Source organism: Geotrypetes seraphini, chromosome 4 (assembly GCF_902459505.1).
Source record: "Geotrypetes seraphini chromosome 4, aGeoSer1.1, whole genome shotgun sequence".
NCBI classification, from domain to species: Eukaryota; Metazoa; Chordata; class Amphibia; order Gymnophiona; family Dermophiidae; genus Geotrypetes; species Geotrypetes seraphini.
The window spans coordinates 103,508,501-103,528,494 of NC_047087.1; the positions used below are offsets into that span (position 1 = coordinate 103,508,501).

General features: G+C 43.9%; 1 protein-coding gene across 1 annotated transcript in view; it reads left to right on the forward strand.

Moving 5' to 3' along the window:
• PLA1A (phospholipase A1 member A) overlaps positions 1 to 18,558 on the forward strand; it is a 45,774-nt gene extending 27,216 nt beyond the window's left edge. The window contains exons 7-11 of the mRNA XM_033940687.1: positions 1,130 to 1,297; positions 1,802 to 1,891; positions 15,310 to 15,418; positions 16,460 to 16,633; positions 18,104 to 18,558. Of these exons, the coding sequence (XP_033796578.1) occupies positions 1,130 to 1,297; positions 1,802 to 1,891; positions 15,310 to 15,418; positions 16,460 to 16,633; positions 18,104 to 18,185 (623 nt within the window). The 3' untranslated portion in view covers positions 18,186 to 18,558. The remainder of the gene's footprint in view (positions 1 to 1,129; positions 1,298 to 1,801; positions 1,892 to 15,309; positions 15,419 to 16,459; positions 16,634 to 18,103) is intronic.
• The last annotated feature ends 1,436 nt before the right edge of the window (positions 18,559 to 19,994 follow it).

Sequence of the window (19,994 nt, forward strand, 5' to 3'; positions counted from 1 at the left end):
GAGAAGATTTTAAAAGACAGGGGAGGTACCGAAGATAAGCAGTGGCTAATACCATGGGGTGGCTTATCTTCCGGTTGTTAAACATAGGCTGCCCTTTTCTACGGCCTATACATGGGTACGGCCTATGCAGAGGGGCGGCCTATATGGGTGGAAATATGGTAGTAACATACTAGAAGCAGACAGGAAAGGCTTAATCACACATTGGGAAAGGTTTGGAGAACCCGAGCTAGAAGTTTTAAAACTTTAAACAATGTCCAGACACCATGACTATCCTTCTGGCTACCATACACTAATGTAATGTCTATGCAGTTCTGAGAAGATCCTAAACAGGACCATCTAAATATTCAGGCTCACAATAGTGAATATTATTTACCAGACATCCCATTTTATACAATGGGGCCTATTTATCAATAATGCATATACCTAGTTTGCCTATACCTTAATCTGGCCCCGACAGTCCAAGATCTTTTATCTGGTTATTCAGTATGTATGGCAAGAAAGGGTTACCAGACATCCAAATTTACCCAGATATGTCCTCTTTTCAGAGAAGCGTCCAGACGGGTTTTCTTTGAGTTTTGAAACCCATTGAGCTCGGGGCTGTGTCTGGAAGGCATCTGCGCATGCACGGATGCCACACGATGACGTCAAGTGCAGGCGCACATGCGCGTGATGTCATTGTGTTACATCCGCGCATGTGCAGATGGCCTCCAGACACGGCCCCGAAGAGACAGTGTTTGTGTGGGGCTGGGTTGGGGGGACATAAAGGGGCAAAGCTATGGGTAGAACGGAGCGGGGCCATGCATCCTCTTTTTTTTTGAGGACAAATATCTGGTAATCCTATGGTAAGATAAGTTCATTTTAAATCTATCTAACCCAGGGGTGGGCAACTCCAGTCCTCGAGGGCCGGAATCCAATCCGGTTTTCAGGATTTTCCCCAATGAATATGCATTGAAAGCAGTGCATGCAAATAGATCTTATGCACATTCTTTGGGGAAATCCTGAAAACCCGATTGGATTCCGGCCCTCAAGGACCGGAGTTGCCCATGTCTTATCTAGCAGATCTTCAGGAATTGATTTCTTATTCATTTTTATATCCTGAGTTGCCAACCATATGGCCCTTCTCTTTCAGTGTATGGCTATTTAATCTGTGACCACATGAGATCAATTAATATTTACATCAGTTCTCTGGAAAACAAATGTCCATTTATGGCATTTCCATGCTCAAGCTACCAAAACTTCATTGATGGAGATTGTGTGGATTGTTTTAACCCCTTTCTACTGTCCTGTCCCCAGATAGGTAAAGTATACTTGCTGAAATTTACTGTGGTAGCAGAAAAGATAGATATGACAAGATTGTAATTGGAGGTAAAGGTTCTAGACCAGGTGTTGACAAACAACAGCCCGCCACCTCTTTTTGTGTGTCCCGTGAGCTAAGAATGGGTTTTACAATTTCAAATTCTTTAAAATTTCAAATTACGCGCTATAAAAATCAACAAATTAAAATGATACATTAAAATAAACATCTACAATTCATTCATTTGAACCATTGAGGATCCCATGGGGGAGCAATCACATCTCTCGCTTTCCAGGAAGGCTTTAGGGGTGGGCATACAGGGCAATTGCCTTGGGCTCCTTTGTCACAAGGGGCCCCAAACCTGCCTGAAGCTGGAAGAGGGACAGCCTGCAAGCAAACTTTGGGGGCCCTAGCACCTGACCTGGGCTCCATCATGTCTAGCACCAGCCCTGCGGGAAGGGGAATATAAGTCAGTATGTATACTAGCGCTTTTCAACTTTTTTGTAGGATTATTGGCTCATGGGGGAATTGACATGGCATCGCTTCCAAGTGGAGTTCAAGTCTTCATGATGACTACATCTGGAGAACCATACTGTGGTGAGTGGAAAAAGGTTGGAAAAAAAAAAAAGGCAAACCTGTCATTATTAGATAAAAACAACCTACAGACCTTAGAAATGTGTTGCATCAATAGCTAAGAGTATCCACACCAAAAATAAAAATGCACAGGGAGCACACCCTAACCAAAGTACAGTTTAATGCTAACATTTCTGGTCGCTAAGGGGTAATTCTATAAAGAGTTGCCAAGTTTGAGGCAGTAAGATGAGAAAATTGCAATATTGTAATCATTTACACGCATAAGTAGCCACTTATGTGCATAAATGAACTGGTACAGAGTATCAACTAGTGGAAAAGTATATGCCATGATTTGATAGCACATACTTTGCTGGTGGATATGCACCTAGGCAGTGTTTGGATGGGAGCATGGACAGAGTATACATGTATATGTGCAAGTCATAAAATACTATAATTAGGGCATTCTAGCTCACACCTAAGTGGGCTACATGGTACATGTGCGTTTTTGGCTACTTGCACTAGCATTCTATGAAGAAAAGTAGACGCCTACTTTTCTTTATAGAATGGGCTTAAAATAGATGCCCTAACCAGTGCCTTCAGTAGGTGCCCTATTAGGGCATAATTTTATAAAGGTAGTTTAGTATGTGTGTGGCAATATAAAATGACTGTTATAAAACTGTGGTGCCAATGAGCGAGTATGACTTCAACATGGTGACCAACTTCCCTGATGCAAAAAGTGAAACCTGGATCTAGCTTGGTAACTGGGTCCTATGAAGATTCTTAGATAAGTGAAAGAATTCCATTATGTACTATATCATCAAGAAAGAACTTGAATCATGAGTTGTTGGTCTGTTTGGGGGGGGGGGGTTACTATTGAATATGCCAACATTAGATTTGTGATTTTTATGAAGCAAACATACAAAACCAGACCTTTGAGGAAATATGGTGATTGATATCATGGAGCAAACATCTCAATGATATATCCTCTGATAATTCAACTTCTGATGGTCCTAAAACAACTGTTTAATGTTGAATTTTTTTTTAAGTAGCAGAGTATTTATGTGGTGATACTAGCAATGTTCCCCTTACACTGTGCAAGAGTGCTCCACCTACATTCTTGCTAGTAAGAAGGGCGGTGTGTTGTTTCAGTGTCACATTTTTAATAGCAAGGGACAAGTAGGCTCTGCAGTACTGCAGAGACTCTGCCTGTCCCTAGCAATTGAAAACTTGAAATTGAAGCACCTCCCCCACCCTCCCCCCCCCATTGGCAGGAATGCAGTTGGAGAACCCCTACACAACTTAGAGAGGACACTAGACCTTATAAAACTGCAGCAGGCGTAAAAGTATGTGTGATGACATGAGCATTTGTACTTTTAAGCCCTCTTTTACTAAGCTGCGCTAACTGATTAGCGCGCGGTAATCAATTTAGCACGGGCTAAACGTTAACATGTGCATGTTAGTCTATGGACACGTTAGTGCTTAGCACACCTTAGTAAAAAAGGGGGTTACTGTAGGTGTTGCTGGGCATGAATTATGTATGTTGAGTTTAAAAAACGCTAATCAGTGGCGTAGTAAGGGGGTACGGACCCTATCCTAGACACCATCTTTGCTGGGGGCATTGGAACCTCTCCTCCGCCCTCTCCCACACACCTCTTGAAATGTTCACCAGCACAAGCAGCATCTGCCACCTGCTGCTCGCGCAAGCCTCGGCTCCCTTCTTTTTTTTTTTCAGTTTCAAAATTTTATATAGTAATATACAATAAGCAGAAGAAACGTTAAACAAATTGCTCATAACACTATTAACACAAAGCTTAGGATATTAAAAGATGAAATCCTTGAAATGAAACTCCCTCCCCCCACTCCCCCACCCATCCCATTTGCAGAGGATGAAAAACCAACATCCATCCACATGCATACATCTCCATTCTTTCACTATAATTCAATTAAACTAAACTAAACTAAACCTTGGGTTTATATACCGCACCATCTCCACGAATGCGGAGCTCGGCACGGTTTACAGGAAGAAGGATGAGAGAGGAACTACAGTGGAGAGATTAAAGAGTTAGGTGTAAAGGGGGAAGGTGAGAGGCCTAAGAGGGGGGAAGTGTTACAGTTTTGAGAATAGCCAGGTTTTTAGGTGTTTGCGGAAGAGTTGGAGGGAGCTTGAGGTTCGGAGTGGGGAGGTGAGGTTATTCCAGATCTCAGTGATTCTAAAGGGGAGGGATGACCCAAGTTTGCCTGCATGGGAAATACCTTTTATGGAAGGGAAGGATAGTTTAAAAATTTGGGAGGATCTGGAGGAAGTAGGGGTTGGGGAGTTCCAGGATAGAGGGATAACGGCAGGAAGGATGCCATGTAGGATCTTGTAGGCCAGACACGCACATTTGAAGTGGATCCTGGGGATTACTGGGAGCCAATGGAGCTTAGACAGGAGTGGTGAGACGTGATCAAATTTGCTTTTCGCGAAAACAAGCTTAGCTGCGGCGTTCTGAATCCGCTGAAGTCTGTGGAGGCTTTTCTTGGTTAGGCTGAGGTAGATAGAATTGCAATAATCCAATCTGGAGAGGATGATGGATTGTACTAGGACTGCGAAGTGTTTTTGGTGAAAATAGGGTCTGACTTTCCTTAGCATGTGAAGGCTGAAGAAGCATTTCTTCACCAGGGATTGGAGATGTTCGTTGAAGGATAGAGAAGAGTCTAAGGTGACACCCAGAACTTTGCTTGAGAACTCGAGCTGTAATGGGGGGCCGGAGGACAATGGGATGGAGGAAGGTAGATGGTCTAATTTTAGGCCGAGCCAAAGGAGTTTTGTTTTGGACTCGTTTAGTTTCATATGCATTGTGAATGCCCAGGATTGGAGGTTCTTTATGCATGAGGATATGTTCGTGGAAAGGTTAGTGAGGTTCGAGTCGGTCTCAAGGAGGACGAGGATGTCATCAGCGTAAGTGTAAAGAGTTTCAAGGGGGGATAGTTGGAGTAGTTTCAGGGAGGACATGTAAATGTTAAAGAGGATTGGGGAGAGGGGTGAGCCTTGTGGGACACCACAAGTCGGGGTCCAGGGGGAGGATGAGGTGCCGCTCATGTTAACCATGTAAGAGCGGGAGCGCAAGAATTTGGAGAACCAATCAAGAACTATGGAGCTAATGCCTATCTCGGAGAGTTGGAAAATTAGAATGTCGTGGTGGACAACGTCAAAAGCTGCGGAGAGGTCGAATTGTAGAAGGACAGCAAACTTGTTACGAGAATGCAGTTGCTGAACCTTAGAGATTAGAGAGGCCAATAGGGATTCAGTGCAGAAGTTGGGTCTGAAGCCATATTGGTAAGGTAAGAGGATGGAGAATCTTTCTAAGTAGGAAGAGAGCTGGGTAGATATGATAGACTCGAGCAGTTTGGTGAGGAGAGGGATATTTGCTATTGGACGGTAGTTGGATGGTATGGAGGGGTCTAGGTCAGCTTTTTTCAGTAAAGGGGTCAATGCGATGTGTCCCATTTCAGTGGAGAATAGGCCTGATAATAGGGCAGAATTTATGAGTTTGGTAAGAGATGTGATGGCCTGTGCAGGGATTTTCTCAAATAGGTAGGAGGGAAATGGGTCCAGGATGCAGTTGCATGATTTTAACTTGAGGCAGAGTTTAAGGGTCTGAGAATCAGATATGAGCTCGAAGACAGTCCAGGATCTGTCGGCAGGGATGGGGTTGAGAGCAGCTAGGGTGGGGTTGGGTTCGGGGGGCACCAGAGAATTGTAGGAGATTGCGGGCGGGAAGGAGCGCCTTAAGGTAGAGATCTTATCATTGAAGAATTTTACTATCTGCAAACTCTTGTATGGGTGTCCAGGGCCGCCATCAGGGCAGTACCACAGTCCTGCATTCAGGGGCCCGGAGCTGACAGGGGGCCCGGGCTCCCCCAGTGTCCTAGGCCACAGTCTAGGGGGAGGGGCGGTCCGCTCCACGTGGACAGGAGAGAGCTGGACGGGGGACCCACGGAGTTCAAAACATCTCGAGCCGCGAGGCTCGTCTTCTGTTCCTGCCTGCCCTGCAGCTCACATATAGCCGATCGCAAGTGTTCCCCGATGTCAGCGCTGACGTTGGAGGGAGGGCTTAAGCAAAGCCTGCCCTCCGACGTCAGCGCTGACGTCGGAGAATACTTCCGGTCGGCTATTTGTGCGGCAGGGCGGGCAGGAAACAGAAGACAAGCCTCGCGGCTTGAGCTTCGTTTTGCTGAGAAAGTTGCAAAGATGGGCTGGGAGGCAAACGCGGAACACAAAAGGGGGGAGGGAGTGCGTTTTGGACACAAGGCATGAACTTGGGAGAGAGGAAGGGAGGGAAAGAGATGCTGAGGTGGGGGAGGGAATGGGTTTTTGGACACAGAAGGCATGGACTTGGGAGAGAAGAAGGGAGGGAAAGAGATGCTGAGGTGGGGGAGGGAATGGGTTTTTGGACACAGAAGGCATGGACTTGGGAGAGAGGAAGGGAGGGAAAGAGATGGTTGTGTACACGGGGAATAGAAGAAAGGAGAATTTTTGGTCATAGGAAGGGAGTGAGGTACAGATAGTGGCATACCAGGGTGGGGGGGGCGGTCCGCCCCGCCCCGGGTTTACGTCCCAAGGGGGTGCACAGCTGGCCACCCTCCAGTGTTCTCCCTAGGCCGGCAAACTGCGGCTCTTTAGCCACTTGAGTGCCACCGCCGCCATCGGGAACAGGCCGGCGCCAGGTTCTCCCTGCTTTTCCCTGTGGGGCCGGCCAATTCTCGCCACTCGCGTCAATTCTGACGTCGGAGAGGACGTTCTGGGCTAGCCAATCGCTGCCTGGCTGGCCTAGACAATTGTACAGAATATTGTTTCTTTTTTATATTCATCCATAGCTGCATGTTAATGATGTGCTCATATGCACTTATTTATCATCATAACATATACATCATCATTAACATGCAGCTGTGGATGTGTAAGGACAGGCTGAGGAGGATGGATGGGAAGGAAGGAAGGTGCACATATCAACATATCATACATTTTTAACATGCATGATGCAGCTATAGGCAAGCAGAGGAGGATGGGATCATACAGATGTGTATGTTCAGATATGCGCTCAGATGTGTAGTTTTTTCTGATATATTTATTAAGCTTACAGTATTTATAAAAACACATTTAATACTTGTTACAAAAAATATTGTGCAATTGTGATCTACTTCTGGCCTACAAAGGTCAAAAGAAATCCTTAACTGAGATTTTACATTCAAAAGTGAATTATAGCTACTAGCACTATTATTTATTAGTTATTTATTATGCAGATGTTTGTTAGTTTGTTATTAGTTCAGTATTAGACATATGTTAGTTTAGAATAGATAGGTATAGATTAGTTTAGTTTAGGTTAGGTTAGGGCCCTGCTGAAAGAGTCTACCTTGACGTGGTTGCAGGCTTACAAATCTTTTGGTCAAAGAGTGCGGCGACAGAGAAAAGTATGTATGTATTCGGCCCATGGAAGAAGGGGGAGTCGGGGGGGGAAGGGGTGCGTGGGGGGCCCAATAGGATTGCTCAGTAAGGGGCCCAGAAATTTCTGATGGCGGCCCTGTGGGTGTCCATAATGATCTAAATTTGGCCCCTTTACTTCTCTTCTCCATTATGACCGCCTCATATTTCCCAACTAAACACACTGAATTCCACCAAAATTGGAAAGACAACAAGGATGCATTTTTCCAGGTTTTCATTTTTAAAAGTTTTATTGGAGTTTTAACATATGAAATGAAAGTAATTAAATACAACATTGGAAATTTACAGTACAAAAGGAAATTTTGCAGTATAGATAATACAACTGTCACCGTGCGTCACCAGGCCGGGCTGGGCCCTTTTAAAAACTACTCTGGCTTGGCCCAAAATTAGAGCAGTTACCCATGCTCATTCCACTACCTTCTGGTCCTACATTGCAGATCAAATTCTCAAGCAAAGTTTTGGGCATCATTAATGACTCGACACTTCCCTTTAATGATCATCTCAACTCTCTGGTAAAAAAAAAGTTTTTTTAGTCTTCACATGTTGAGGAAAGTGAGATCCTGCTTCTGCCAGCAACATTTTGCTGTCCTTGTATAATCAATCATTCTTTCTAGACTGGACTATTGTAATTCCATCTATCTAAGTCTAACCAATAAAAATCTTCAGCAGATCCAGAACACTGTGGCTAGGTTGATCTTCGCAAAAAGCATAATTCGACCATGTTTCCCCGCTTCTGTCAAAACTTCACTGGCTTCCAGTGATTTCTAGGATTCACTTTAAATGTACCTGCCTAATATTCAAGATCCTACATGGCATTCTTCCTCCCCTAATTCCACTATCCTGGAATTCTTCGAGATCTGACACTACCAGATCCGCCCACAAACTCAAATTATCTTTCCCCTCATTAAAAAGCGTCATGTATGCAGGTAAATTAGGGAAATCCCTTTTCTTCAAATTCACTGAGATTTGGAATAACCTCCCTGCCCCGCTGCTGAACCTAGGCTCATTCTAATTATTCCAAAAGCATCTGAAAACCTGGCTTTTCTCCAAAACATAAAGCTATCTATTTAAAATGTAAAGCTAGCTATCCTCTTCATAACTTCTAATTTCTTATTATGTCCTTCCTTCATTTATTGAATTTATCTGTAAACCGTGCCGAACTCTATCTTTATGGAGATGATGCGGTATACAAACGTGGAGGGGCATAATAAAAAAAAAAAAAGTCTAAGTCCCCTTTTGGCCTAAGGCCTTAAACGTTGAAAGTAGAAGCAGGGAAAATGTCCATTATAAAAAAAAAAAACGTCCAAAAGGAGGTTTTTTTTTTATAATGGCCTGCCTCTACGTTCAGCTGTTTAAACGCCAAGACCACCACTACATCTAAACTTACACTATATAATCAACCTAAAAAAAGCCTAAGCCCCAAACATCCAAAACAAGGGCTTTTAGGCGAAGCAGGAGCCAGTCCTTCGCCTAAAAGCTGGATTCTGTAACCGGTGTTGTTTTTGACAGACACCAGTTACAGAATCCACCCCCCCTTCCACCCATGACATCGGGGCAGGAGAGATTGGGCATTTCTACTGCCGCAGGTCGCAGCAGTTCTGTTAGAGGGGTGATCACATCGTGGGAGGGGAGATGAGTAGTGTGACCATATGGCTCCAGAAAAAAGGGGACGGATTGAGACATCCGGGTTTTACTTCCATTGAAAGCAACCAAGATGTCTCAATCTGTTCTCCTTACTTCCATTGCTTTCAATGGAAGTAAAACCCGGATGTCTCAATCCGTCCCCTTTTTTCTGGAGCTATATGGTCACACTAGAGATGAGGCATCTCTCCTGCCGCAATGGTTGCGGTGGGGGTGGGTGGGTAGGTTGCCGGGCCACTGAACTGATTGCGCCAGCCGCCATCAGCTCAGCGGCCCCTTTTTTCGGCACTTATACCTGTTTTGACTTGGTCTAAGTCAAAACGTATAAGTGCCGACTAGGCAACCTGTCAAATGTTTTGGTTATACTTGCTGTATGCCTAGGTGTAGGTCGGCCCATCTCCCGCCCACCGCCCACCCTTTCCCCGCCTCAAAAAATGCCTCTTTTCTCTCTGTGCGTTTAGAGACAGGGGAAAGGCCTAAGCTGGTTTTAGATACGTCTAAAACCAGCTTTGATTATGGGTACTTGGACGATCAGGCTTTTTGATCATCCAAGTAGCCATTTAGGCCACTTTTTAGATGTGTTTTTTTGTGTTTTTTTTTTGGATTATGAACCCCTTAAGGTTTAGTTTAGTTTTCCTTCTCAATTATCCTAGACGCCCAATTATAAAGTTCCCTTCTAAGAGTTTCTAATTTTGAAAATTATAGAAGCAATGTTATCTTCAGGTACTCTGTCAATTTTGGTTAAATGTGACCATCTCTGGGGAAAAGGTGACTAAAATAACAGATCTAAAATGTTAAGAATAGCTGATTTTTCATGTCATAAGAAGTCTGAAAAGGTGACATGTTTAAACTTCTCTATTTTTTTCAAATAAAAGGATGGGGTGTGGATTGTTTTTTTTTTTGTTGTTTCTTGAGGCTTTAGTCGCCTTTTCCCAGAGTTGGTCACAAGAAGGCCTGAGACATACAGAGGTCTCCTACTTTTCTAGTTAATCAGTGCTAAATAAGGAGCTGTCTCAAAAGATATTGCAATTAGGCAGACAGCTAGAATAATTGGGTAGACTGCATGGGTTAATTGGTCTTTTTCAGCCATTATCTACTATGTTGCAGTATTGGATTTGGAGAGCACCAGGCAAATGTAATCTCCATTCATATATACGTTGATTTCTTTTTAAAGACATGGTTGTATTTTCTAAGCAAAAGTAGGTACCTGGTTCTGCTTTGAAAATTCCCACAAGGAATCTATGTGCTTATAGAAACATGACGGCAGATAAAGTCCAAATGGCCCATCTAGTCTGTCCATCCATTACATACGTATTTTTTTTCATATATTTTTCTCTTAGCTTTCAGTTTTCTTTCAATATATTGATTTCTAGGAAGAGCTGTTTTCAAAAGCTATTAGCTATAAATTGGCTGTTTACAGTACTAAACCATATTAACCCCTTGTATGTTAGTTTATGAAATTTGAGTTAAGCACATTGTAAAGAAACAGACCCCACTGAGGATGGGTGCTTGCATTATTTAACATGCACTAAATCACATGTGTTGTTTTTCATGATAAAAGTACTTGCAGAAGAAGCAGATACTAATGTCTGTTCCCTGGGCAAGTTTATGAAGGGAAAGTACATATATATTTTCTTTTTGGGAACAGGTACAAAACCTATGGGTAACCACACAGTTTTGAAAACTATCTTAATGCTTGCCACTTTAGACATTTTGCTAAATAAATTAATCAAATAGAAAGTATAAGAGTTCTTTAGAGTCTAATTTTATAACAGGGTATTGTATTCTGAGAAGGCAATAGAGGTGCCTGTGTGTCTTTCATGTAATAGATAGATAGCCAGTAGTACACAATCCTCATGCACAAATTCACACCTGATCTGATGGTGTAAATGTGTACATGTTCCCTATGCATAAACAAAGCATCCCAGAAGAAGCCAGGGCTCTGATGCTCTAAAATCGCTGTTAAAAATATGTGGGTTGCTGTGGTGCCGATAAATTGTTCGATGTCTACAAAATCCTGAGTAGAGTAGAATGGGTACAAGTGGATCGATTTTTCACTCCGTCAAAAATTACAAAGACTAGGGGACACTCGATGAAGTTACAGGGAAAATACTTTTAAAACCAATAGGAGGAAACTTTTTTTCACTCAGAGAATAGTTAAGCTCTGGAACGCGTTGCCAGAGGTTGTGGTAAAAGCGGATAGCGTAACTGGTTTTAAGAAAGATTTGGACAAGTTCCTGGAGGAAAAGTCTGTTATTTAGCAAGACATGGGGGAAGCCACTGCTTGCCCTGTATTGGTAGTATGGAATATTGCTACACCTTGGGTTTTGGCATGATACTAGTGACCTGGATTGGCCACCTTGAGAACGGGCTACTGGGCTTGATGGACCATTGGTCTGACCCAGTAAGGCTATTCTTATGTTCTTAACTTTGCATGTAAATGAGTTTTGCAGAGGCCTGCTATAATCCCATCTGATCAGTTGTAGCAGAATAGCTATTTTGCAGGGATGCATGAGTGTCAATCTTAGGCATGCCTTTTTGTAGCCCTTCATTGGTGCACTTTATAAGAGGGGAAGGGCAGAAAACTAACAACAAACCATGGAAATGTAAATACACAAGATATATATTCTTTTTTCTACACTGCTTCGGCTGGACATATGCAGTTGGCAGCCCCAGACCAGCCAGTATATGCTTTTAATAGACGCACATGAGACATGCCTTTAACACATGTGCATGAAACATGCTCTTTAAACATGTGTATATTATATGGTCCCCAATCCCATAAAAAGTATTTTTGTGAACTTCCACATGCAAGCAGCAGCCCAGACTGCTGGTATACACTTCTAATACATGTGTTTCAATGCTACCAAGATCTCCTGACCTGTCACAAGTTTTGGATCGTTAAAGGCTGGTGCTTTATTTTACGCATCATCTGGGCATCATTGGAATGTTTATTTTAATATTCATGAATAAGAACATAAGAACATAAGCAGTGCCTCCGCCGGGTCAGACCAAAGGTCCATCCTGCCCAGCAGTCCGCTCCCGCGGCGGCCCAAACAGGTCACGACCTGTCCGAATCACCAGAAGGGGCTCCCTTGCCACCTTGGTTTCTCATTGAAGTCCTATCTTCCCATCGAAGTCCTAACCCTCCGGTCTTGCACATGCACGACCTGTTTCTATACTTATTACCTGGTTAGCTTTCTATACTTGTGTTACATCCCAGCTCCTCCCTCAGTATCCCACGATCCCTTTATCCCTCAGGAATCCGTCCAATCCCTGTTTGAATCCCTGTACCATACTTTGCCTGATCACTTCCTCCGGTAGCGCATTCCAAGTGTCCACGACCCTTTGGGTGAAAAAAAACTTCCTTGCATTTGTTTTGAACCTATCTCCCTTCAGTTTCTCCGAATGCCCCCTCGTACTTGTTGTCCCCATCAGTCTGAAGAATCTGTCCCTATCCACCCTCTCTATGCCCCTCATGATCTTGAAGGTCTCTATCATATCTCCCCTGAGCCTCCTTTTTTCCAGAGAGAAGAGCCCCAGCCTATCCAACCTCTCGGCGTATGGGCAGTGTTCCAGCCCTTTTACCAGTTTCGTTGCTCTCCTTTGGACTCTCTCAAGTACCGCCATGTCCTTCTTGAGGTGCGGCGACCAATACTGAACGCAGTATTCCAGATGTGGACGCACCATCACTCGATACAATGGCATGATGACTTCCCGCGTCCTGGTTGTTATGCCCCTCTTTATGATGCCCAGCATCCTGTTGGCTTTTTTCGAGGCTGCTGCGCACTGTGCAGATGGCTTCAGTGATGCATCCACCAGCACACCCAAGTCTCTCTCAAATCTGCTGTCTCCCAACAATGCCCCCCCCCCCAATTTGTAGTTGAACAACGGGTTCTTTTTCCCTATATGCATGACCTTGCATTTGCCATTTGTTTGCCCAGTCTTCCAGCTTGTCCAGGTCTCTTTGCAGGTCCTCACACTCCTCCCTGGACCTAACTCTGCCGCACAGTTTGGTATCATCTGCAAATTTTATAACCTCGCACTTTGCCTCCTTTTCCAGGTCATTGATAAATATGTTGAAGAGTAACGGCCCCAGCACCGATTCCTGTGGCACACCGCTTGTGACTCCCTGCCAGTCAGAATATTGGCCCTTCACTCCGACCCTCTGCAGTCTACCCGACAACCAGTGCTTGATCCATCTGTGCACATCCCCTCCCACCCCGTGGTTCCACAGCTTCCTAAGCAGCCTTTCATGTGGCACCTTGTTGAAAGCCTTTTGAAAATCGAGGTAAATGATGTCTATGGGTTCCCCATTGTCCACCCGACTGCTTATTCCCTCAAAGAAGTACAGAAGGTTCGTTAGGCACGACCTTCCCTTACAGAATCCGTGCTGGCTTGTTCTCAGTAGGCCATTCCTCTCGATGTTTATGTGAGGCTGGTACAAACAACCCCGGCTTCCCTCACCTTCCTGGTCAGCCAGGGTGGCCCCACCAAGCTAACTCCAGCGACAAAGAGCCCTCTGTCTTCTTCCACCCTTCTGCTGCCTGTCAGGAAGTCCAGAGTCTATATAAGGCCTGGCACTGGCACTAGCTTAACTGATGCAGAGCCTTTGAATTTATCTGCTCGTGAGGCCCTGTTGGTACCACCCCTCTGACACAAACATGTCAAAGGTGGATCCAACAGGACCTTCCCGAGCATGTGGACGTGAAGACTCTTCAGCGGAGGGGGGCATGCTGCTGGAGGAAGGGTGCAGGATACCTTCACCACATACACCCCCCTCTCCCAAGTGGCTTGCGTACCCCCAGGGGTATGCATACCGCGTGTTGAGAAACACTGGTCTAGAGAACAGACTGTTGCACTGGACCAAGAGATAGAAGTTCAAAGTACTGTATACAGTTTTGTTTCCCCTGGGCCTGTGAGGGAACAGACTCAGGCACATGAACAAATTAAAAATGTTTCATTATATCTTCCAAGAGTGTCCAGAATGTGTATATGAGTGTGAGTACACAAGGGTTATTACAAAACCCGGCCAGGAGCCCTACATGTGCTGGTAATGTGACAGAAGATGACTGTTCAGCCTGTTCACAGAACATCTATGCATAACATGTGTATTTGATATAAAAGAAATATATACAGTACAATATACTGTATATACAACTTTGTCACAACTCTATCTGCTCTCCATTCTAATAATGCCTATGCATGTAACCCTACTTATGTTCTTATGTTCTTATGTATAGGTACACATGATCTAGCCTTGCTTATACAATCATATTGAGCCCTGTGACTTAATAAAAGTTCTTCTGTATGTCAGGTATGGCTCTCATAAGTCTACCCTGTCCCTAGTACCATCTCCAGTGCTTCAATTTAAAAATTTCAGTGTTAGCAACATGATCCTTCTGCCATTGGTCTGCCCTAGAAGTCTTCACTCTGAAGCGTCCCATCTACATGGGAACAGGAAGTGCTGCCATGAAGGCTTCCGGGGCAGGCCAACATCAGAAGGATCTTGTCGCTACAGCTGCAGGCTGCCAACTGCCTGAAGTTTTTAAATTGCAGCATCAGAGGAGGTACTAGGGACAGCGGAGTCTCATGAGAGCCAGACCCAACTCTGGGGTGGGGGCTTGACTGGAGAGAGTGAGTCCAAAACCCGGACATAATCCCTCCAGTCCAGGAAACCGTCTGGACAACTGGACAGTCCTCTAAAAAGAGAACATGTCCAGGTAAATCTGGACATCTGGTAACCCTACTTATGAGAGAGGTTTATATACAATGGAGGCACTGCATGCAAATTTATCTCATGCATATTCATGGTATATATCCTGAAAGCCTGACTGACTGGATGTGTCCTGAGTCCTTGGTTAAGGACACCTGATCTAAGGTGAAGTGCCATACTTTATCTCAGATGGTCATAATTAGATTGTAAGCTCTTTCAAGCAGGGACTGTCTCTTGCGTGTTGAATGTTCAGTGCTGCGTGCATCTAGTAGCAGTATAGAAATAATAAATAGTAGTAGTAGTAGTAGTAGGTAGGCCATTTGCTCTTGTTCTGCCTCTTTATGTGGCTGGCATATACCCACAGTGCAGTGATTTTATACTGATTTCCCCAGGCTGTTCCCATGGCAACATTTCTTCCTGCATTGGGAGTAAGATTAACATGAAAACTCAAGAGCAAACTATTGCGCTACTGTATAGTCTATTCGCATGAGCCTGTGAATTGCTGCTTAGCTTCTGCTTTACTTATGCCTACAGTACCATTGTTATTGAACCACTTCTAGAAGATCCTGTTATAAATCCTCCCTTGTCTCTCTTTATTATCAGTCTATCACAGCCTGGTCGAGTTTCAGTTGCTGAAGGCCAGAGAAACAGACACAAGGATTGAGATCACATTCCACAGCAGAAACTCCACCACAACCATCAGAGTCAACATGTGAGTTTCTTGTCTTCTCTTTTCCTTCTTGCTAATTATTTGGATCTCCTATTCTAGTGGTTCCCAAATCTGTCCTGGTGATCGCCAACCATTCAAGGTTTCAGGATATCTACAAAGAGTATGCTTGAGAAAGATTTTTGTGTCCTGTCTCAAGGGTATTGATTGTAATTATCCTGAAATCCGACTGGCTGGGGGACTCCCAGGACAGGTTTGGGGACTACCACTCTATACACATCACCTTCCTGTGTATGCACGCTGTTGTCTTGCGTGCATTTGACCTGTCACCATGCACCAGTGTCCCAGTTTTGTTGTCTTAAGTTGTTTGGTTTATTTAGAATTATCTTATTAAAAGCAACGAAAATACTCACCATGTGCATCCATGCATTCTCACTCTGCTATAATACTTTTAATAAAGTAAATGAAAGACAGCTAACAGTTAATTTAAAAAGAACCGGAATAGGTACACTTCTCCCTCTGTATTCACGGTTTCAGCATTTGCGGTTTTGATTATTCACAGTTTTTAGCTTGCTGGCTCCTTCCCCCAAATTACATCAGCTTGCATAGAGAAAATCACTGATTCCCAGCACTGTCTTCACCATATTCTGCCTCTCCGTCAGGAACAGTCCAAGTCTCCCACCATGTTATTCGCGGTTTCACCATATTCACAATGGTTTTTAATAGAAAACAGCGAAAAATATATGAAAAAGTTATTCACGGTTTTTCTGTATTTGCGGTTCTGTTAATCCCCTATCACAGCGAATACAGAGGGAGAAGTGTACATGACTGTCCTTACAGAAATGCAGTATTTTGGGCTCCTACATTTGTCTCTGATGGCCATACCTTACAATAGCTGGTATCAGGGAAAGATACAGAGAGTTTAGGGAGACAACAGCAAATGTATAGGAGGACAAGCATCTCATGGAAGCAGAATAGGGAAAAAAAGAGACTGCTGGGAAAAATAGTTATTCCAGCAGAGGTATTAAGAAGGCACTTTACAAATCAAATCTCACCTCTTACCTTATCAATTCTTCATTCTTTCAGTCCTAAAGGTGGCCATCTTGGAAAAGGAGTTGTTGGCCATGATGTTCCACTCTGCCAGATAAAAACTGTTGAACTAAAACTTTTAGGAAAGAAATCCATGGCAACATTTTGGAAGAGAACAGAGGCTCAGGTGACTGGCAACTTTTGTACTGCAGAGCTGCCCATGCATAGCAGGTAAAAAAAAAAAAAAAGAATATTCTTAATCCAGAGCACTTCTAGGTTTATAAAACTAGTAATGATCTTTGTGTTGTATGTATATTTGCTTAAATTTGGCAAAGCGCTCAATTGTTTCCTCCAGGTTAAATCTTTTCACCTTTGGGTCCAGCATCTCTCCCCCCACCTTGACCCCCTCTCTTCTGTCAACTTTACATAGATTTTCGGCACCAGCAGCATAGAGACTGGCTGCCTATGGCCAGCCCCTGGATCTTCCCTCTAAGCATCCCACCTACAGAAAATTGCATTGGAGGAGGCAGGCCCATGTAATGCTTACAGGACTATGGGGAGAGGGAGAAGGGGAGATTGAGAGCTCAGAGAGGGAATGATACCAGGACTGCAGGAATTCTTTTTTTTTTTTTTTTCAATATCTTTATTAACAATTGCAAAGGAACATACATCCATGGGCAAACAGCCGGAACATAGCCATCGACAACAGTCGGGAACAACATAAAAGAGAAGGCCAATCAGAGAAATACACGGTACAAAGAAAAACCCCAGTAGTGCACGCCCATCACAATTGACATTTTGTGTTATAACCCCCCCAAACAACCACACAGCTGCCATCCCACACCCACACCACAAACCTCACCAAGCACCCCCCTCACAGTCCATCCATCATCCCAACAGCACCCACCCAAGCACACACATCCACACCACACCACCGCAGATGCAGCAACTCCAGGGACCAGGGCAAAAAGACAGAAGAAAAACAGAAGAGAAATAAAAAGACAGAAGCACCACCAGCAGCTGCAGCCCCCCCACCAAAGGGAGGGAGGGGGGGGAGGAAGAAGGAATCAAGAAAGCAAGAGGTCAGGGGGAGACAGGCACTTCCTCTGCATCCATGCTGGAACAGCCCCTCAACACCCGCTGCCACAAATCGCGGTAACAGCGTTGATTCAAATTCCCAGACGGAGGCACTCGCTGAAGTTCATAACGCCCCACATCAGCCAATCGAGCCCTCCACATCGGGAAGGAGACCACAGAATCGCCCACCCAGTTTGTTAACAGGAGCTTTTTTACCACCAAGACAGCCATGTACAGAACCCTGCGTTGGGGAAGGGTAAGCCCCCCCTCAATCAATGCACTTTGGTCTCCCAAAAGCAAAAAGCCTGGACTGCAGGAATTCTATACTGCCACCACTGTCTGAATCTCAGTATAAAACTAAGCAATACTGGTCCCAATACTCATACAACACATCCATTCTAAAAGCTATCACCATTTTTCTGATATTTTTATTTGTTTTACTGTACGTAGAAAGGTTGAGGACATAAATATTCCTCTTAAAGAAATATTTGTCAGATCTAGCCCCTAGTTAGTTCTCTGAAAGGTACGACCCTACTTTTTCACATGCTGGCTCTTTATATAAACTGCAAGTACAAGTGATAACCTTCACTGTAACTGGTATGTATCTGCTTGCTTCTTTTGCAGTGAGAAGCCATTGTGCTTATCCGAAAACTTGATCCTGATAGAGAACCACCCAGCCCTTCATGTTCTGGCCACGAGATGCTAGTCACATGCTTTTCTCTTTATAAAATGGCAGAGATAGGCAGGTGCTGAAGTGAAAAGCTAATCATGTCTACTGTTATGAACATTATTTCTGCAGTATCAACTAGTTGTACAAATATCTGGCAACAGTTCAGAATGTAAAGTACTGTATCTCTTTAATTATAGTTATTCATAGTGGGGAAAGTATGCAGAATATAGCTCATGGAATTATTTCCAACTCCCCTTCCCCCCCTCCCCATGCGTAAGAGTTTGTGTATGTATTAGAGAGTTACACGGAGACAGAAATCCCACCCATCCCTGCCAGGATCCTCTCCGTCCCCACCCTTCCCCGCCAGGATCCTCTCCGTCCCTGCCAGGATCCTCTTCGTCCCCACCCATCCCCGCAAGGAATTACCTCCATCCCCGCCTGTCCCCATAAAAAGCAGCAATTACTTCTGACAGGATCATCAATTCCACAGTTTCTTTTGTGTTTGTGCTGCTGTTTTCTTTGTGGAATCTCTTTGGTGGAACCCTTTTTTTGTTTTCTGTTCAGGTAATTAACTTATAAACCCCCTCTTTTACTAAGGCTGATGTGTCCATGTGCTTCCAAAGCCTCCATCCCCGTGGGAGTCCCGTTGGCTAGAGGGGGGGTCCCCGTGGGAGTCCCGTGGGCCAGAGGGAGGTACCCGTGGGAGTCCCGTGGGTTGGGGGGGATTCCCATGGGACCCCCACAGGACCCGCGGGATTTCCGCGATCCCCGTTCCCGTGCAGACCTCTAGTATGTATGGCTGTCCTATATGTGTTTGACCTGGAGAAAGGGGAGTTTGTAAAGATCAGTGGGTTAAACAAATTAAAATTAAAGGGTCCTTTTACTAAGGTGCGGTAGCCAATTTAGCATGCGTTAAAAATTAGTTCACGCTAAATGCTAACGTGTCCATTGGATATAATGGACGCGTTAGCACGTATTAGCGTTTAGTATGCGCTAAAATGGCTAGCACACCTTAGTAAAAGGACCCCTAAGTATAATGATGATATGAAACCATTAGGAATCATTGTCAACAAATTTCAAAGGATTAATTACATAGTTTAACCAAAGGGTACTATTGTCCCAGGGCAACAGGTATTAGTTAAAAGAACACATGGAGAACATTAAGAAAGATCTATGACTCAGTCAGTAGGTTTCACAATAGAATTTACAACAAAGAAAATGAAATACACATGTAAATCACTGCATGCAAATCTCTCACAAAAATATTCATTGTGGATATTCTGAAAACATGACTGGCTGGAGGTTCCCAGGACAGGTTTGGGAACCACTGGTCTATCTGTATGTGACTGGGAAAGTAGACAGGAGAGGCATATTTCACTGTGTCAGTGTTTCTTTGCTGCCAAAGCTGGAACTGTGTCTCTCAAAGAAATGGATTGAGCCATCTTTATGGGATGCTTGTTGTTCTGGAATTCTGAGTCCAGTTAGCTCGATTTTCCAACTTAAAGTGTGTTTTTGCTAATTTCCCCAATACCAAATTTTGTCCCATAACATTAAATTTTCTGAGTTATTTTACTTTCAGATAGAACGGCATTAACAACACCTTATGTACAATTTCTTTCCAACATCAATTGGGTTGGAAAAAATTAAAAGTCATAATAATTACTTTTCCATGCTTTCATCCTTGATGCATTTAAGGAATTAATGAACACTAATAGCCTTGTGGCAGAAGAAAACCAAAAACAGCATATCAAAGCAAGAAAGCAATAGTTACAAATGTTTGGAGACTCTTTTCAGATGCCCTTTTGAATTTTTAATGTATTTTATTGACATGTGGATGATTCAGAA